Genomic DNA, 21,014 nt, shown 5'->3' with positions numbered 1-21,014 from the left:
GACCCCAAATGTCTTGATTTGGTGCCAGAAATTACGCCTATATTTTGGCATGTTCAAAAATTCACTACTAGGGTGAACTGGACTGAAATTGCTCCAAATTTTGCAACTTTTTAAAAAGTAGAAATTAAATTATCTGGTGAAAACATCTGCAATTGCAAACACCACCCACAAAGCAGAAAAAAGAAAAACTAATAGGCGAACACATATAAACTGGACTTCAAAAAAGGCGCAAATAGAATATGAATTGGGTGCAAACAAAAAAGTCACAAAACTAAACAGGAACAAGGGCAGTGATGAACTGGGGCCATAACCCCATGTAACAGTCTGTATTCTGAAAGCCATGGCAAACCGCCAGGATATGTAATAATTTTCTGATCGGTGGAGATCTGACCTCTCCCTATCCTGATTATAAAGGGTCTTCACTTGAAAGGGAAAATCGGACCCTTGTGGGCTAGAAAGTGATTAGTGAGAATTTATATCCTAGAGATGCTACAGTTTTCTTTGATTGGAAACCCCGTAAATAGTAAAATAATTACAGCAAATAACTTGTAACATAAATATTTTAATGCATGAATGTACTTTGCGTGAGATACCAGTTACACAATGGTAGTAAAAGTTTGCAGGATGTTTTAATGAAATAATCTGTAGTGCATTTTCACCATTGTGTTTAATCCGTTCTATTTGGCGAATGTCTCACTTGCGTCAGCATTCCCATGTGCTTTTGGCCTTATTTTTTGGCTTTGCAGTTGTTTATATGTTCACTGCAGTTTACAGAATACAATACGGGGTCCGGGTATTGGTACATTCAGCGCAGGTGTGTAATACCTGGTAACAGTATCTACGTGGTGTCATCAGACTCCAGTATTGTCTGAGCGTACCTTCATGAATGTAATGGCATGTTTGGATGATTTTTTAAGAGCTTTACTTTGCAAGGTGTCAAGGTGCTTGAATTTCAAACTAGTTGGGCTGGGGTAAGACGAGCTTCCGAAAAACTCGGGTGATTGTTTACCGTATTGGCATCCGCATTTATTCATCAGCAGTATAACATACACCAGGGTTATTAATGGCAATGTAGCTATAAAAATTGGATGTAATCCAGATGTTCCGTGTGTGATATTTGATTTTCTTTTTTTGCGCACCTGTAGTTTTGGTTGGGCGATTGTTATCCGTTATCTGAAAGAGAATAGTGCGTGCTGTCTTCTGATCAGCCCTATGATTTACATTTGTCAGTGGACCTCACATTCAGACGTCAGGTTCGGCTAAGGAGACCCGCGGCCGGTCCATACACGGACATCTGAATGACTCTTTAAATCAAAATCTCAAAACTGTAAATGTGGGGAATCAAGTTTTTTTTTTTTCTTCCCTTCTGGAAATCTCATTGAGGATGTTAGCATGAAAAGGCTGATTACAGAGAACAATAGACTGTATGGTGCTGCACAGTCGTTGTAGATAAGTCCCCCATTCATTTTTTGATCCATTTAAATTTCACGTGAAACATATTACAGGCTTTATTCTCCTTCTAGCAGATACATGATTTGTATACGCCCTTTTTTTGAGGTTCAGTCACAGGACCCCGTGCAAGATTACCACGGTTTTTATGCAATTTCTATAACTGAAACATGTTAAAATCTTGTAAGAACCTCATAGCCTTATGCATCTAAGCAGGTAGCAGACTACCATCATGTGTGAATGCATCCTTTGTGCAGTCTACAGACTGGGAATATTGTGATGACCTCTTTTGACTGCTGATTGACCAGGAGGGATTGATTGCTTTAAATGGAAGCAGTTATGCCCTCTAGGCTATCTTCACATGTTGCGTTTTTGCTGCATTTTTTAAGCAAATTAAAAGCTGCATTTTATCGCACCAGCAAAAGCTATGAGATTTCAGGAATCTCATGCACAAATAGTTTTTTTTTTTTTTTTCTTGGCTGAATTTGAAAACTGCTTCATGTCAGTTCTTTCAGCGTTTTTTTCACCCATAGAAAGCAATGAGTAAGTGCAAAAATGTAGGTATCAGGTTTTGCTGCGTTGTTTAGTGAAAAAATGCATGTACAACAGTATGTGAAACCCATTTATTTTTGTGATCTATGTATATATATATTTTTTTTTTTTCCAAAGTTTAAACCATAATGCCTAGATGTCACCCACCTGAGAATGGGAGTTTAGGATTAGTAGAGTTTAATTTAAATTTGTGATGTGTCCAAGTAAACATTGGCTGACCAAGGTGTGAAATTGAACAATACTTGATCAATTCAAGGGCTGACCAAAGTGTGAAAGTGAATTTTGTCCTACAAACTCAATTCTCTGCCAATCTTACGTAAACTATTCCCAACCCATTAATCTCCCTGCGCTGTTACATTTGTAATTGTGTATTTTTTCATTAACTCATGAAGTTTTTTGTTCAGTATAGGCACTATTTTTTCAGACATAGAAATCTTTTTCCACTAAATAATTTGATCAAATAGCCTTTTTTCCAAAAATGGTTTTATGGTTTCACACGTGTCTTGCATTGGTGACCTGTGTTCATGCTTCTGTGATGAAAGCAAAGCTGAAATTTGGGATCCTGAAAAGCACAGCAAAACCTGCTTTTTGTAAGCCGCTTCTTTACTGCTAAGAGAGCAGGCTTGGCCTGCAGAAAAAAAGCCACAAAAACGCAATGTGTGAACATAGCGTATATAATGACCGCAGTGTGAGCTTATCCTTACTCATTCCCTGATGACCAGGTCTCTTCATTGATCAGGTGTAATGACCTCGTCATCAGTGTTACACATAAGTCTGTATTAAGCCACATTCAGTATTTGGTCAGTATTTTCCATCAGTATTTGTAAGCCACAACCAGGAGTGGGTGATAAATACAGAAGTGGTGACGTGTTTCTATTATACTTTTCCTCTGATTGTTCCACTCCTGATTTTGGCTTACAAATACTGATATAAAATACTGACGGTGAGAATAAGCCCTCAGGCTAGTGCTATGATGGCAATACCCGGCCTGACAGCTGGGTCTCCTATTTGTCTGAGGCAGCTAGCTCCGGTCTGAAGACCCGGCGGCCTGCCCAGGTATTCTGATCTGTGCATGGACCATGTTTCGCAGACCAGCCTTACATGTATGTACACAGACTTAATTTGTTGTGAACTGTTCTCTACCTGAAGCATGTAAATTGATGTAGTATATAGGGCTTGTTCACATGCTATGTTTTTGCCATGCTTTTCTTACCATGGAAAAAAAATGCAGAGTTTAACAGCACCAGCAAAGGGAATGCGGTTTCTTAATTCTCATGCATACGTTGATTATTTTTTTTCTCCGTAGATTTGAACCTTCAAAACATCTTTTTTATCTAATCGACAGCACGTCAGTTTTTTTCAGCGTTTTTGCAGCATTTTTACCCTTTTAAATAAATGTAAGAAATTGCAGCAAAATCTCACGTTTTTCCAGCCAACACTCTGGGTTTTGCTGCAGAAAAATGTACTCCAAATACTCAACGTGTGCACATGGCCATAGGAAGGTTTCCATTGTGAATGGGTTTGCAGTGATCATAAACTGCTGCTTTAGTTAGTTTTCTTGTTATTAATACATGGTGTTTTTTCCTAGGTGGCACAGCGGCACAGTTCTTCTACCCTTCACAACATGATGACAGCTGGTGTTCCTGATATCGCTGCCAACATCCTCATCACTGGAGAATGGATGTAAGACTACCTGGTGCTAATGAAGGCACTCTGGAGTATACGAACTAAAGTGTCTGCGCTGCCTTCCCTTCATATATCATCCCACAAGTCCTTTTTTTTGGGCCACCAGTTTTGTTTGTGCCACCAGGAAGTTTGGCCTTAATAAGCAGGTCCAAGTCCTGCTAAGCTGGTTTTGTGCTGGTTTGATCTGCAGAGAACTCGTCTCTGTGCTTTCTTTTTTTCTGTTTGTTTGGTGGGAGTACGTCGCCGGTGACGGTAATGTAAGCTACTGAGGATGAAACACTAGACAATGTTGATGGACCGGTTCTGAAATATACTTGTGAAATTGTGAAGTGGAGGTCACGGGATGGCATCTAAGGAGAGACTCTGCGAGCTGTGGATGCTGTATTGCAGCAAGGTAAGCCTCTCCTTCCCCACTGTATAATTTGTTGTGCTTCATTATAGACTTAAGGAGTCTCCATAAATAGAGATTTTGGTGATTGTCAGCTGAAGCTCTGGTTAAAGCACCTATTTAATGATACAAAAAATAATTTATCTTAAGAAAGGACTGATTAGTAAATAGATCACTTACATGTTTATTGCAGAATCTGGATATTGGAAATTACAGCACTCCGTACTTAGATCTCATAGATGATTTGATTTTGGTCTTGAAATGCTGACTTTGGACCATGGCTATAGACAGGGCACATCCATTCAGTTTATACTTCTTTGGCCAGGTTCACACTTGCATATTCCACAGCTCTTCTGTGGATCTCAGTGCCCGGTCCGGCATCGGGTCTCCCTACTCAACCTTATAGCCTCACATATGTCTATGAAGCTGTAAGCTTAGGTAGGGAGGCCAGTGGTCAGTCCAGGATTGCAATCCGTATACAGACCGTGAAATACGCCAGTGTGAACTCGACATTACTGTAAACTATGTGTGTCAAAACTCCGGCCCGTGGTCCAAACCTGGCCCGCAGGGTGGTTATATTTGGCCCGCGACACCAGAACCGCCATCCATATGTGAGGCCCATTATTCTGTATGGAGGACTGTGTGGGGCCCATTATTCTGTGTGGAGGAGGACTGTGGGGGGCCCATTATTCTGTGTGGAGGACGACTGTGTGGAGGACGACTGTATGGGGGGGGGGCATTATTCTGTGTGGAGGACGACTATATGGGGGGGGCATTATTCTGTGTGGAGGACGACTGTATGGGGGGGGCATTATTCTGTGTGGAGGACTACTGTATGGGGGGGCCCATTATTCTGTGTGGAGGAGGACTGTGTGGGGGGCATTATTCTATGTGGAGGACTACTGTATGGGGGGGGCCCATTATTCTGTGTGGAGGAGGACTGTGTGGGGCCCATTATTCTGTGTGGAGGAGGACTGTGTGCGGTCCATTATTCTGTGTGGAGGAGGACTGTGTGGGGTCCATTATTCTGTGTGGAGGAGGACTGTGTGGGGTCCATTATTCTGTGTGGAGGAGGACTGTGTGGGGTCCATTATTCTGTGTGGAGGAGGACTGTGTGCGGTCCATTATTCTGTGTGGAGGAGGACTGTGTGGGGTCCATTATTCTGTGTGGAGGAGGACTGTGTGGGGTCCATTATTCTGTGTGGAGGAGGACTGTGTGGGGTCCATTATTCTGTGTGGAGGAGGACTGTGTGGGGTCCATTATTCTGTGTGGAGGAGGACTGTGTGGGGTCCATTATTCTGTGTGGAGGAGGACTGTGTGGGGTCCATTATTCTGTGTGGAGGAGGACTGTGTGGGGTCCATTATTCTGTGTGGAGGAGGACTGTGTGGGGTCCATTATTCTGTGTGGAGGAGGACTGTAGGGGGGGGGCATTATTCTGTGTGGAGGAGGACTGTAGGGGGGGGGCATTATTCTGTGTGGAGGAGGACTGTGTGGGGTCCATTATTCTGTGTGGAGGAGGACTGTGTGGGGTCCATTATTCTGTGTGGAGGAGGACTGTGTGGGGTCCATTATTCTGTGTGGAGGAGGACTGTGTGGGGTCCATTATTCTGTGTGGAGGAGGACTGTAGGGGGGGGGCATTATTCTGTGTGGAGGACGACTGTGTGGGGCCCATTATTCTGTGTGGAGGAGGACTGTGTGGGGCCCATTATTCTGTGTGGAGGAGGACGACTGTGTGGGGCCCATTATTCTGTGTGGAGGAGGACTGTGTGGGGCCCATTATTCTGTGTGGAGGAGGACTGTGTGGGGTCCATTATTCTGTGTGGAGGAGGACTGTGTGGGGTCCATTATTCTGTGTGGAGGAGGACTGTGTGGGGTCCATTATTCTGTGTGGAGGAGGACTGTGTGGGGTCCATTATTCTGTGTGGAGGAGGACTGTGTGGGGTCCATTATTCTGTGTGGAGGAGGACTGTGTGGGGTCCATTATTCTGTGTGGAGGAGGACTGTGTGGGGTCCATTATTCTGTGTGGAGGAGGACTGTGTGGGGTCCATTATTCTGTGTGGAGGAGGACTGTATGGGGGGGGTCCATTATTCTGTGTGGAGGACGACTGTATGGGGGGGGGGGGCATTATTCTGTGTGGAGGACGACTGTATGGGGGGGGGCATTATTCTGTGTGGAGGACTACTGTATGGGGGGGGGGCATTATTCTGTGTGGAGGACTACTGTATGGGGGGGGGGCATTATTCTGTATACTAGTTGGGCCGCAACTTTGTCAAAGTTTTTCATTTTGGCCCTGTGTTTTTTTTAAGTTTGACATCCCTGCTCTAAGCTATGATGAAATGGGGGTGACACGTTGTATATGTATAAGCTTCGGCACCCCACCCTTGATACATTGGGGCGGATTTATCTGCTCTCTAGTTCATAGACATTGCAAACTTAGACTAGACAATCCTAAAATGCGCCAGTGCTTCAAACTGTTTGATAAATCTGCTGCATCTGGTGAATCTGCACATGTTAAGTATTTGGTGCAGAAATCTCCACACCATTTCTGCATCTCTTGGGAAAAAAATGCTGCACAAAATAAATAAGCGCACTTTTGATTCATTTTTTACATGTGCTTTTAGTGCAGCTTTTTCTCCTAATTAGTATGGCTGAAATCTGCAGCAAATAAGCTGAAAGAGTTGACATGCTGCAGATATAAATCTGCAAGTCACAAATAAGCAGCGTGTGCATGAGACTTCAGGATCCTCATTCGCTTTGCTGGAATTAGGAAACCCTTCAAGTTTTGTGACAAATCTGTGCTGAAAAAAACATGACAATTACGCGGCAAATCTGGAACGTGTGCACAGGCCGTTAGATTGCCTGTGTAGTCTAAGTTCACACCACCGGTTAGTTGGATTACTTGGTGTCAGAAATTTGTGCCAAATTTTTTGTGCATGGTGTTGTTAGGCCTTGCACCTTTCTGATGAGCCATGCCAGTTTTCAGCAAAGCCACGCCTTCTTGTCAGACAAGGAACAGAAAGTATCTAAAACACATAATAAATATGGTGCAAGTCATGAAAGACAGTTTATTAGCTCAAATCGCACCAGAATTCCGGCACACTTAGCATATTAATCTCCCCCATTGTCTAGAGGACCCCTTTAACATGCCTGATATATTCCTAAATGCTTAGTACATTGCTGAATGTGACAGTTTGACACCACTGGATAAGCTGATCACTTGTGAGAGCAGACAGCTACCAGCTATGAGTGGAGTCATTTCAGCAAAGCCAATGCTAATAATCCACCTCCAGAAACATGGTGCACCTCAGGGAATATCAGCGTCTCCTGGCAAAAGTGAGCGATAGCGAGAGGTGTCAGTCATCTGGTTGCTTAGGCAACTATACACTGCTGAGGACTCCTTGTAAAGCAGAAACAGTAAGTATTCACGTAACTGATGTTTCAGGAGGACTGGCAGCGGAATGTCTGTTAGCCCCCTGCTCCCGCTGCTCTCGCTCCCCCGCTGCTCGTGCTCCCCGCTGCTCCCCTTTTATAGTCATCAGCTGGGAAAGTCTATATTTAATAAAGACAGAGAATGAGTGATCAGTCCGGGAGGAGAAAGAAGCCGATTTCTCTGGCAGATTCTGTATATTACAAAGTTTCTTCTCCTCACTTGTGCTATTTGAATATTCTTTTTTTTTTTTTTAAATCAACCTTTACTCTGAAAGGAAAAAATTCTACATGCAACGTGTCCAGGTGAGAGAAAAAGGATGATGTGAGCGCTGAATTATGAGAGCTAGATAATTGCAATAGTCCTAAACTCCAAAAATCAGTCTGTCCCTTAAAGGTTTAGAAGTTGAAAACTTGTTGCTAAATCAGCGGTACAGACCCCACTGTGCGATGCCCAAACACACTGTGTGGCTCCTGATATGCAGACAAACAAGGCTGTAGTCGGGGATGAAATGTTTCATCGTTCCTCAGCAAACTGTAAGCGTCCTGAATACACTGCATGTACTGTTTGTATGTGAACTTTAGGTCTGCATAGCTGGCATTGTTTATTTGGGCCCTGGCAGTTGTACAACACCAGTTTCTCCACAAAATATCCATCCGTTTTATAGGATAATCCATGTCTCCATTATATTGTCAGTGCCTCTGTAGCGTGGTAGGTGATCACTGAGAGGTTTTGGGGCAGACTTATCCCTGTGGTCACATTGGCACAGGTCCTGCTGATGAATCTGGTGCACACTAAGACGTGGGTACACTGCAGATTTGATGCACCATTATAATCTGTCCCATAATATTTTTGCGATAAAGCTATAAGTATCCCAAGATGGAATACAGTCACCATATTTACCGAAGATCGCCTCAGTTCATTTCAATTAAAAAATAATTGCAGCAAAGTATCTGGCATCGCAGTCTGTAATAAATGGGGATTTGTTTAGTTCACAGTCATAATATCCAGACTGCAGTGAAAACGCCGCCCAAGATTTTAAGCCAGTTTACACATCCATGTTATGTCCGCACCCCTGTGCCATTACCTTGCTACACTGCAAGCCTGTGTTCTGTGAGCCCGCAGTGTGAGCAGATCTGTGTCAGGCAGGACTGTGGTGACCATACAGGTCACTGGTCAGGTTTAGTCACTACTGAGCCTTTGATTCCACATAAAGATTTGAAAGGGAATCTGTCATTTTAATTTTTCCCTGTAAAAGCAGTTGCCACTACATTTTCCAGCCATTTAATACATTTCTAACAAGCCCACTATATCCCCCAGGCTGCGCTGTATACCTTAAAAAAGCTTTGAGGGTGCCCAGTGCTCAGCCCGCGGCGGAGCAGCGCCCAGTGCTCAGCCCGCGGCGGGGCCGCGGAGCAACGCCCAGTTCACGTTACTATGCACAATTGGACAGCTTCAAAGGTGGTGTTTATGGCACTGCCTGAGGGATATAGTGGGCTTGTTAAAAATGTATCAAAAGGGTAGGAAAACGCCGAAGCATGAATCTTTATTGAAGACTGAGCTGCGACCCCAACTTTTCTCTTCATAAAGGGACTACACTGCTGTGCTCAATCTGAAACAGAATTGCAGCCAGCGACGGTATATATGCAGCAGATTTTTTTTTTTCCTCCAGACTTCCTGTGCAAAAATCCGCTTGTATTCCAGTGGTATCTGTGTGGATAAGCGATCATGAAATCCTTCACATGATGCAGAGTTGATCTGCAGTGTAAAGTGACCACAGCTGCAGACTTACAAAGGAGAGAGGACTGCGGTGGATCCCGGGCGCTGCCGCTGACAAAGGTTAATCCAGCCTGTAGGTATAAAAACCTTCCAATTTATTGCAACGCCTTTCAGAGTAGAACCTACTCCTCCCTCAGGCACCTAGGTCCTAAGCCAAAATGTATTACAGTGAATTGTAAATTTTGTGTACTTAACGTCTGGATTAACCTTTGTCAGTGGCTGCGACTGGGATCCACCGCACTCCTCTCTCCTTTACTTATGTCCTCTCTCCATTTGGTATGAAGACAGCGGCCACAGCCACAGTGACGATTGGATTATACATAACTCTTTACGTAGTTGTGCCGCACACAACCTGTTCCGGTGAGTGAGCAGCCCTCTGACTCGCCCTCACCTGTTGCCCACAGTGGTACACAGGGAGCTCCTCTTGTTTTTCTCTCTGCAGCCGCAGACTTGCCACCCACTGTCTGCTGTATCTGCTCTAATGCTGATGGTGAAATGTGTGGCGGATCTGCAGCTTTCATGCAGCAAGGTGCACAGCAGATATGACCTAAAAAGCCTGCAGCATTTAGATAGGTTTCCACAAATATCTTCCAGCATGCTTTGCTGGCTCAGTCTGTTTTCTTCAATGATTCACATCCTGGGAAAGTTTATATAGGCACTGCCTGGTAATGTGACATATGGTAAATCACTACCACACTTGTAATATGAGCGCAGCTGTTAGGTACATGGTAACCAACTTGTTGACTGTTTCCAATAACAACTAGAATAGATGTGAATCGGGTTCAGAGCTATAGGATGTATGAAGCTTTCAGTTCTAGTTATTTCACATGAGGTTTAACCTGTACATGTATAAACTGCACAAAAATGCAAAGCGTCAGCATCGCCTACAACTTGTTACTAAGAACCAATGCAAAATAACTAATACAGTGTAAAGGCAAAATTGGGTTCTGTCCACCAGTTTTTTGTTTTTTTTCCCATTCTGTGTTTTGGTGAGTTTTTTTCGATCAGTATTTGATTACCCAGACCAAGAGAAGAACAGAAATTGAAAAAAAGCAATAATGATAGATTTGCTTGTCTTCTAGTTTTTGGCCCACTGTTGGTTTTAGCTTACAAATACTTACTTTAAAAAAATTGGTCATAAGAGATCCATCATAGCTATGCCACCAATGTAACCAACCTTCCATGTATTTGTGTGTACACACAACCCCAGGTAGCACTGTAAGGGCATCTGTTAGGTACCATGCTAAATCACCTGATTCTCCTAAAGAAACAATCACATGTCCGTTACATAAATAATACAATTCAATAGTGAAATTTAGCCCTGTCAATCTATTACTTCCCCCTTCCCCATTTGTTCTGGACAAAGAGTTCCCAGTTTCTTAAAGGTATTCTGTAGGAATAGAAAAATAATTATAATCAAAGAAAATGTCATTACCGGTATTTAGAAATGTATTTATAATTAGCTAATCACAAAGATTTTTTAGGGAGGTAATTGCTATAGATTTCAAGTATTGACAGTCTTTTTACACTGAAAAATCTTAGAATGTTAATAGGACTGGTGACTGTGAGCATGTGCAGTAGAAGGCTGCTCTCCCCTCCCTTAATGTGTAAGAAGATGTGCTCAGAGGGGACATTATGATCTAATACAGGAGATACCAGGAGTGCTGAAGTAAGAAGAGGCTGCTCACACCGCTGTCCACCCTGTCTGATCTAATGCTAGAGATACTGGGGATGCTAAGGTAAGAAGAGGCTGCTCACACTGCTGTCCACCTTGCCTTTCTGAGCTAATACTGGAGACACCATGAGTGCTGAGGTAAGAAGAGGCTGCTCACACTACTCTCCACCCTGTCTGTCTGATCTAACACTAGAGATACCAGGAGTCAGAGCTGTGGAGTCTGTCCACTTTGGTGGAGTTGGTATAAAATGGACCAATTCCTAAAATATATAATTAATTGGGTACAGTATTACAATGCAGGATGTGCTTTAAATGTTTTCATAAGAATTTGGGAAAGTTATGAAATGTCCTATAAATGTCTGTTCTGTTCCTGATCTAAGGATCTTGGCTTTTAGTTGAGATGAATCTGTGCTGCACTTTATGTACATGCTCAGTAGTGAGGCCATGCTGTGGAGTCAGGAGTCGGGGTAATTTCGGAGTCAGTGGTTTAGCTTACTGACTCCATAGCCCTGCCAGGAGTGCAGAGGTAAGAAGAGACTGCTCACACTGCTGTCCACCCTGTCTGTCTGATCTAATACTAGAGATGCCAGGAGTGCAGAGGTAAGAAGAGACTGCTCACACTGCTGTCCACCCTGTCTGTCTGATCTAATACTAGAGATGCCAGGAGTGCAGAGGTAAGAAGAAGACTGCTCACACTGCTGTCCACCCTGTCTGTCTGATCTAATACTAGAGATGCCAGGAGTGCAGAGGTAAGAAGAGACTGCTCACACTGCTGTCCACCCTGTCTGTCTGATCTAATACTAGAGATGCCAGGAGTGCAGAGGTAAGAAGAGACTGCTCACACTGCTGTCCACCCTGTCTGTCTGATCTAATACTAGAGATGCCAGGAGTGCAGAGGTAAGAAGAGACTGCTCACACTGCTGTCCACCCTGTCTTCCTAAATGACAATTCATGGTATAGGTGATCACCAGCGGAGCTCATTACTGTACGTGCTCACAGGCACCAGTCGTAATACTTTTGGACAGATTTCTGCCAGTGTAACAAAACTGCCTTTATTTAGTTCTTTACTGACTTCCTCCCTAGGCAAAATGATTGTGATTTGCTAATTAAATATATTTAGGAATTTATTTATAATGACAAATGTCATCTAGTGAGACAGACCTTCATAATAATGTCTGACTGGAGCTTGCTGCCATCTGCAAACAGCTGCATGCTCGGTTGAGCTGAGCGTGCATGGTTTTGGGGGGGGGGGGTAGGAAGTTAAATTTGAGGCTGGCTAAATGAGTGTTCTGCAGACAACTATCTAATGTGTAAGGACAGGCTTAATGCCCTCATACACATTACATAGGTCAGGTGAACTCGCTGATCATGGCACGATCAGCCTATCATGTGATGTGTATGGAGCCTTGGCATTCAGTCACCCAATCCTTTTGTTCTCTGGGAGATGAGCTGCTGCCAGATTATTCTCATTAAGTCCACAGTGTCATTCAGCCGAGCTGTCATGTGTATGGGGGAGTTGGGAGAGAGCTGTCAGCCGAGCAGTAGTTTGGCCGACCTTTATCTGATGTGTGGCCAGCTTTAGATGTTCAATTTGATTGTACCTGACTTCTGTTTCCATAGTATAATGCACATGTAATCGGTTTTATGTGACACATTACTTTATGTATCAGTATGATTGGGGAAACTATTTTAATAAAACTTGGTTACCGGAATATTCTTTCTTCAGAAAGTTGTGACATGTGTAAGGATGCTTTCACATTGCATTCTGTGTCCTTGTCGGGGCATACGTCTGAAATCCCCGCAAAATGGGGGCCATAGACTGCAGTGGTGACAACAGAGCAAAGTGAGCTCTGCCATGCACTTTTTTCGGGAGTGTACGCCTACAGGAGACGGTCATCTAGACGTAGGCTACTGCATGGTCCCTGGTACAGCACCATGCCTTTTGCTGCTTTATTTAGATCATTACTGCAGATGGCAAATGTATGTATGAGAGCTGAATGGGTGTTGTCAGACTAGCTCGGTGTGGTGCGTGTCCTGTGCTTGGTGCAATGTGTGTCCTACGATCCGTGCGGTGCGCGTCCCGTGCCTGCGTGTCCCCCGTGCTCGGTGCTTTTTGGCTGTTAAGCAGGCAAAGTATCAGGAATGTGGGGCTTGCATACCAGAGGCTGTTTTCCGTTTTCTAATTAAAAACTTTCTAGCTGCAAAATTGAGACTTTAGTTAAACTGGATTAAGAATTAGGAATTAACACATTGTTTCAGGGTCAGATAAAGGTTGCGAAAAAGGAGAATAACTAATAAACACTTTAATGTTGTCAATGAGAATAATATTATAACTATAAGACTTTAGTATCATTACATATTCTGAAAATATATTCGGTACAAGCTGATTCATAGTAAAGCAATACACGGTGGTTATATCCATTCATCACCATGATGGGACCTAATACACCCATGTTAGGCTACGTTCATACAACTGTATTTTCGCTCCAAGTGCTGTGCATGGAAGAAACGGACCTCCAAAAGGACAGCCGGACAGCACGAAGACCAATGTTACTCAGTAGGGCTGTTCAGATGACTATTGTTTCACACACACCAAATGTCCACTTAAAGGGGTTGTCCAGTAAAAAGTGATAAGTCTGCAGTCACTCTGTATGACTGGAGACTTATGAATCCCCCCAGCGCAGGCACTGTGCGCTGCGGGAATTTGCCGGTACGAGACCCGGTAATGGAGGGTATGTATGTGTCCCGGCCAGTGGGCGCGGCTTCGCTTTCCATACACTTGTATTGAGCGAGGCCGCACCTTCTAGTCGGACACGTCCACTAGCCGTCCACGTCACTGGACGGAGTGTGGCCTCGCTCCATACAACTGAATCGAGAAAGGCAGTGCTGAATTGCCAGTGGTATGTATAACGTATACATAGCCTCTAGATTGTGAGCCCTCGCGGGCAGGGTCCTCTCTCCTCCTGTATCAGTCGGTGACTTTGTTTTGTTCAAGCTATTGTACTTGTTGTCTACTATGTATACCCCTTTTTCACATGTAAAGCGCCATGGAATTAATGGCGCTATAATAACAAATAATAGCTTCCGGTCCCGAGTCTCATGCTGGGGGGATTCATAAGTCTCCAGTCACACAGAGTGACTGCAGACTTATCACTTTTGACCGGACAACCCCTTTAAATAAAATCGCAGCATGTTCTATTTTCTTCCGTTTTTCAGATGAGACTCGCCTAAGTCTGTGTGCAAAACAAATCAGATCCACCACATAGCAACTGATTTGTATGAATTCATTGCATTTCTTAACATAGGAAACCTGTTTTGGTCCTGTAAGTTTTATTCACTGCTGATGTATCAAATCGATTGCTAGACGGATGACAATACAGATGAAAAATGGTCTAGTTTTTCAACTTATCTAAGTTCCCTGTCCCTAGTACTATACTTACTAGCTGCCGTCTTCAGCTCTTCCCTGTGCCGCCATCTTGTGACCACAACTTCTGACTATGAAATGCTCATACTGGCCACATTCTGACTCATACATTTACACTGAGTTGTGACCTCCAGCCTGGCCAGCGAACTCTGAAGCCATCCGAAGTGGTGCCGAGAACAGATGAAGACGGCGGCTGGTCAGTATAAGACTAGGGGCAGGGAATTTACCACTTCAGCACTGCAATAAAAAAAAACCCGCTGGAGTGGTGCTTTAAGACTTGGGCTACACGGTGACTTGCAGTCAAGCTCACGTTGTAGTAACATCGGTCACAATTCACATATCCCCTAAGAAGAAAAATTGTGATGTTTGCTGAACTGTCTTTCATTACAATAAGCCGTAGCCCTGCTCAGTGATGCTCGTTCCTACTGTATTCAGGTAATTAATTTTGATAATTAAAGATCTAAAATTAAAAAGAGCATTGAGCAAGTTCTTGTAGGACTACACCCTTAGGTTTTGAGACTGCCCCATCTTTCGTCATAGATGGTGTTGACTACACTGATGGTTTTGTTTTTTTCCAGCCATTGTTTGGCAATAGTTTCTATGAGATTATTTTTCTTTTAATGATATTCCTAATTGCAGTACAAGAGTTCCTTGCTAATGGCAGGTTATATGGTATCTAGAAATGGAAAGCTCCAGTGTTCTATCAACGTGTTGCTATAGCCCTGATTCTTCAAGATTGGCATTGTTCACGTGGGGTGGGGTGAATCGGGCGCATCTTAAAAGTGGTGTGCGCCTTCATGCCCCTCACTACAAATCTTACTTCAGTCAGTGACTAGAGTACGTTTTGTGGCGTAAGGTATGCCACAACTTGTCAAGAATCAGCTGAGTGGGCATTGCTACAGCCTGTTCTGCCCCGGGTCCGCACATTTTGCTGGAGACCAACGAAACTGGCGTGAAAACGCCTAAAGTTAAAAAATGTATGTGTAACTTTGCCATTTTTATTTTTCCTTCAATGGAGCTGTGTGAGGGCTTGTTTTTTTTTCACGGCTCATCAAGCTGACATTATTATTCTTATCATTTTCAGGTACATGCGAAGTTTTGATCACTTTTTATTGCATTTTTATGTAGAATTGTGGAAACTAAATCTTTTTTTCTTTTGTTTTTTTTTGTTTTTGTTACAGCATTGACTGTATGGGATAAATATTTCTATACTTTATTAGCTCAGGCAATTACACATGCAGCAAAACCAAATGTTTTTTTTTTTAATTTTCATTTTGGTGAAAAGGAAGGGGATTTTAACTGTCGGGAAGAGGTGGGGCATTGGTGGAGGTGTCAGCTTGTCCCTCAGTAGACAGCTGGTTCTGCTGACTTTCAGCTAATATGTATTAGCATTAACGGGGTTGTCTGATACCATTAAACTCTGCCTCTAAATAACTATCTTTGAAAACCAAGCATTTTTCTAATTGCCACTTATATAAAATTCCCCTCACTTACGTGGTCACCACTGATGATCGCTCAGTGGGCTGATCTCTATGCTGTCCCTCCCTTCTTCTTGTCGATAATGGCAGGGCTGGTCTGTTCTGCTCCCCTGCTCATTGTGTTCTCTCCCCTTGCCAGCATTCAGAGCGTCATCAGAGCGCACTGACAGAATTTGGGCATGGAGAAAGGACGCACAGAGTATGATCTGGATTAGATAACCATCATATTACTTATTATTTTAGCTCAATTTATTCCATGGCGCTTTACATGTGAAAAAGGGTACACATAATAAAAAAAACAAGTACAATAATTTTGAGCAAAGCAAGTCACCGACTGGTACAGGAGGAGAGAGGACTCCTCGTTGTGTTCTCTTTCCTTACTGACTTTCAGAATACCAGTAAAAGTGAAGACACACTGAGCAGCACAACAGTCAGGAGAGAACAGATCAGACCTATCACTAATGACCTTCCGCTTCAAGGATGGAGGGGCGCTGAAACAAGCGGGAGGGAAGCATGGCATAGTGCAGGAATAGCCCACTGAGCGAACATCAGTGATTACGTTCCTATATATGCTGGGAGTTTCAAACGATATGCCATTGGAAGTGGAAAAAAATAAAACGGACGTGAGTTTTTCAAGGGAATAGTGGGGAACTTTATACAAGTGTCAATTAGAAAAATGCTTGGCTTTAAAGATCATTAATTAGAGAGACTGTTTAAGATGATGGACAACCCATTTAACTTTCCTTTATACATTAAAGGGGTTGTCCACTACTCAGACAATCCATTCGAAATCTGTGTTTCCCCATAGGAAACCAACAACGCTTATAATCACCTCTGGTGCTGTTCCAACAGTGTCAGCACTGGCTCTTCCGGGCTTTATGTCACATGTTTTTCCACAGGGATCATGTGACAATCAGTGATTGTTTCATTCTCCCAGCCTTTGGACAAATCAAGAGATCCGGAGGAAGTGAGAGCTGCTGCGGTTTTCTTACTTCCTCTGGATGTCAATTATGTCCATAGGAGAAAAGAGTGAAGGCAGCGCTGCTTGGCTGCAGGGATTGCGTGACATGACACCCAGGAGAGACAGTCCCGACACCGCTGGAACAGCGCCGGCAGTGAGTATAAGGCTACGGCCCCACTATTCGGTCAGTATTTTTTCTCAGGAGTGGGAGCGAAAACCATTGGCTGATTGTTCCTCACCTGGTTTTGGCTCCCACTCCTGAGAAAAAATACTGACCGAATACTAACCAAATACTGATAGTGGGGCCGTAGCCAAAGTGTTGTAGTTTTACTGGGGTGAAACATAGGGATTCAGAAGGTATTGTCCGAATAGTGGACAACCCCTTTCCATGGAAGCAGTTGTGCACGCAATGTGGCTTCCTTTATCCAGAACTCATCCCATGGTCTGTGGCCAATTTGGATGCTGATAAACACCCTCCTTTTGCATATTTTATCACCATGTTTAAGAATAAGGTTTACTGCCATCCATTTAGTTGAGTGAGCATGAATACATTTTTACGCATGAAAATTGTCCATATCTTCTGGCTTTGTTGTTTAGTTCCTTTCTTTTTGAAAGAGCTGTTTTATGCTGCTGCCTACCAAGTATGTTAAGGTCGTTGATGATTGTTTGTTGACGTCCGAAAATCCATCTCAGACTGCATCGGCCAGAGTTAGAATTTTTTTTTCAGCCGATTATTTTGCCCACAGACCTATATATCAGTCTGCTCAGCTTCGTCTCCAATCCGCACTGCCCATACATTGTGCAGCATTTATAAGGCAACACGTTCTCTTTTAAAGTTGATTAAATAGCAGGTGCCCAGAGCAGACACCGCGCTATGTTCCTCCGCGCTGCTCAGCTGCAGCATTCTTACTTTATTTGTCATTGGACTGTTTTTGGAAGATGGAAAGTTGCACATCTAAACCTGGTAACAACTTGAATTGGAAAATTCAGGATTGTTTTTTCAGTGTAACTATGCTGGAGCTGAAACTGAAGTATTCGCTTGCTTGTTCAGACTCTGGTCTCGAAACATATAGTTCTAAGTAAAAAAGGGTAGCCCTCCAAACTGCAACTTGTTTTCATATAGCGGTCTTTATATCAAGAGTAATAAAATCTCATTTGAGATTTTCTGATCATCACAATTGCTACACATGCTACATTCTATCAGCCATTTATATTGTGTTACGTGAAATCATTGGCTGTTGTATAAATATGTATGCAATGAACGCCCCCTTGTGGCAGCTGGAAAAAGCTAGATTTTTATTGTGTCTGTATAGCAGCAAGACCATGAAGCTCTTTATCACTAAGTCCAGCAATGCTTACAGATGTTGAAGGAGTTGTCCTCCCCCGGTGAAATCCTCGGTTAGCACTGCAGCTTGCTGAATCCTAGCATTGTGCAGCACAGACACACGCTATTCATATTTGGCATCTCTCACCTTTCCAGCGGTTGAAACATGATCTCAAGTATGCAAATCACACATTTGCGGCCACACGATGACTGCTGGAACTGGCCGGCAGAGCAGACTCCTAATAGTGTGCGTATTACACACTGTTAGCACTGCAGCTTGCAGAAACCTTACAGATGATTTCACCAGGGATGGTCCACCCCTTTCAAAGAGCATAGTAATTTTTGCTTTATGTTCCTTCGCAACAATCGTTTAGATGTACAGCAGGCTGACCAGTTACAGCCTTGCCTGATAATTGCGGAGCATAATAATTATCTATCTAATCTATCGCTAATCTACTTGAACTAGAAAAGGTCTCCTAATCTGAAGATATTGGCACCAAGATCGGCACCCGACACGTTCTCTCGTGTCGATGACCAGTGTTTTGTGGGATGTTGCTGACTGCTCATTTCAGTTACCGGACCCTTTCTCTGCCTATACCTTGGCTATGACAGATATGGGGCCTGGATTTTCAATTAGGATGAGCAGAAAGCCTCCACAATCACATATAGCCTTATTACATGTTGGTGCAGGAAGCTTTATTTTCTCTGTTGAACCCAAAATGGAGATAAGCTTCCTGAGCCAGCGCTGTTATGTTGCAGAGTTTACACAATCCTGCATCCTTTTTATTTTTTTTTATTTTTTTTTTTAAAACTATAGATTATACTCTTTCAACCCCTTTTTTATTGTTTGTTCTTGTTCATCTTTACTTGTGCTTTCCAGGGATTTTTAACAGAATCTGGAGTAGTAGGCTGTGGATTAGAGAGTTTCCACTACACCAGTGTTTCCCAAACCCCATCCTCACGGCCCCCCACAGGTCATGTTTTCAGGATCTCCTTAGTATTGCACAGGTGAGCGAATTCCTGATGCCTTGATGATACTTCTATCACCTATGTAATACTAAGGAGATCCTGAAAACATGACCTGTGGGGGGCCGTGAGGATGGGGTTTGGGAAACACTGCACTACACAGATATTGGTGACCAATACCTAGGATAGCCCACAGGTGCCAATAGGAGCTAGTATGTGCAAGCACAGGCTGGTGTTCTAGTTGCACACTGCTGGCAGAAATTGACAATGTCATGTAAATGGATAAATGGCAATGGATCGGAGCTCAACTGCAGTCACGGCTGATGACAACTACAATAAAATAGCATGAATTCTCTGCACACGTAGCTGATGATACAGCTCCACAAACTGGTACCCCCACAATGATGTAATATGGCGTTAAGGGGTTAATTGGATTTTACTGCAGAATAAAATGTTAATAACAGAACTGTTCTTGCGGTTTTCTCATGAAGTCCTGGCCATGGTCACAACTGTTTTCTGACCTTAAGAGCCAACTGTGTAGTTTTCTGTAAGTGGAAGTTTTGCCACCTAAAAGTGCTCCTTTGTAAATGGGTCCATTGCTGTAAACCGTGTTATCTCTGAGAGCTTGTTCTTGTAACCAGAGCTGATCCCATGATAGGGGAAGTTATTCATCCAGCTAATCATAATGACCTTGAATAAAGCACAGCTGTCTTGGTGTGTCCGTTCAGAAACAATGGTAATGGCTTCTGATACCATCATACAATATCATTTGTTTATTTAATGCTGTATTAAGGCCCCGACAACGATATGACCTGTCAGGGATCGTTGCTGCGTCGCTATGTGGTCGCTGGTGAGCTGTCAAACAGGCAGGCTCACCAACGATCAGGGGAGCAGCGACATCGTGGAAAGAATCGTTCCACGATGTCCTGCTCCCGGTTACGAGCCTGCTGAAGCAGGAGCAGGCTGGTAACCATGGTAAACATCGGGTTACTAAGTGCGCGTGTGCCCCTAGTAACCCGCTGTTTACCATGGATACCACTCTGCTACGGTGCGCGGGAGGTTACCGTTCACCTTAGCAGAGTCGTATCCATGATAAACATCGGGTTACTAGGGGCATACGCGCACTTAGTAAACCGATGTTTATCATGGATACGACTCTGCTAAGGTGAGCGGTAACCTCCCGCGCACCGTAGCAGAGTGGTATCCATGGTAAACAGCGGGTTACTAAGTGCGCGCGTGCCCCTAGTAACCCGATGTTTACCATGGATACCAGCTTTATCGTTGGTCCCGCTGGTCACACACAGCGATGTGTGCCGGCCAGCAGGAGGCCAACGACCAAAAAATGGTCCAGGACACTTTGCAGCGATCAGCGACCTCACAGCAGGGGCCTGATCACTGCAAAGTGTCACACATAGCGACATCGCTGGTGAGGTCACTGTTGCGTCACCAAAACCTTGACTCAGCAGCGTTCTCGCTAGCGATATCGCTATGTGAGACGGGGGCTTTACTTGGGGCGTATTCACCCTGCACGATTATTAGGAACACTCATTCCTAGATACTTTAGTTTCCCAATGATTGGCCATTGTAAAACAGGCTCATCTGGGTGAAATTATTTAAACTTGCTTAAAAGATCATCGCTCTCGGCAGCACAGTGTCCTTTGTAAACAGAGCCTGTGCTGCTGAGAACGATGGCAGCCAATGAGCACAGAAAGAGCAATAACTGATTGTTCTGTGCACGAGAAGTGCAGTCGGCCTGTCTGAAAAAGCTTATTAACCCTCCGTCACATACAATAGGCCTGACAGGCACATCTCTTTTATTTGGCGGGAGTTTTGAAATGTTTGTATTTCAGAGTTATTAGTTTTATGTTAAGTAAATGGGTTTTTTTGCACCTGATTATGT

The 21,014-nt window shown here is 43.6% G+C and overlaps 1 protein-coding gene across 3 annotated transcripts in view; it reads left to right on the top strand.

Moving 5' to 3' along the window:
* The window catches only part of NBEAL1 (neurobeachin like 1), a 177,723-nt gene that overhangs the window by 13,323 nt on the left and 143,386 nt on the right, over positions 1–21,014 (top strand). For all 3 annotated transcript variants that reach the window (XM_073646438.1, XM_073646437.1, XM_073646439.1), the window contains exon 2: positions 3,590–4,081. In XM_073646438.1, coding sequence (XP_073502539.1) covers positions 4,031–4,081 — 51 coding nt within the window. In that variant the 5' untranslated portion in view covers positions 3,590–4,030. The remainder of the gene's footprint in view (positions 1–3,589; positions 4,082–21,014) is intronic.

The sequence above is a fragment of the Phyllobates terribilis genome, unplaced genomic scaffold, assembly GCF_046119375.1.
Source record: "Phyllobates terribilis strain yellow unplaced genomic scaffold, ASM4611937v1 Scaffold_9__5_contigs__length_417890890, whole genome shotgun sequence".
NCBI lineage: Eukaryota > Metazoa > Chordata > Amphibia > Anura > Dendrobatidae > Phyllobates > Phyllobates terribilis.
This window is presented reverse-complemented; position numbering and strand designations above follow the sequence as displayed.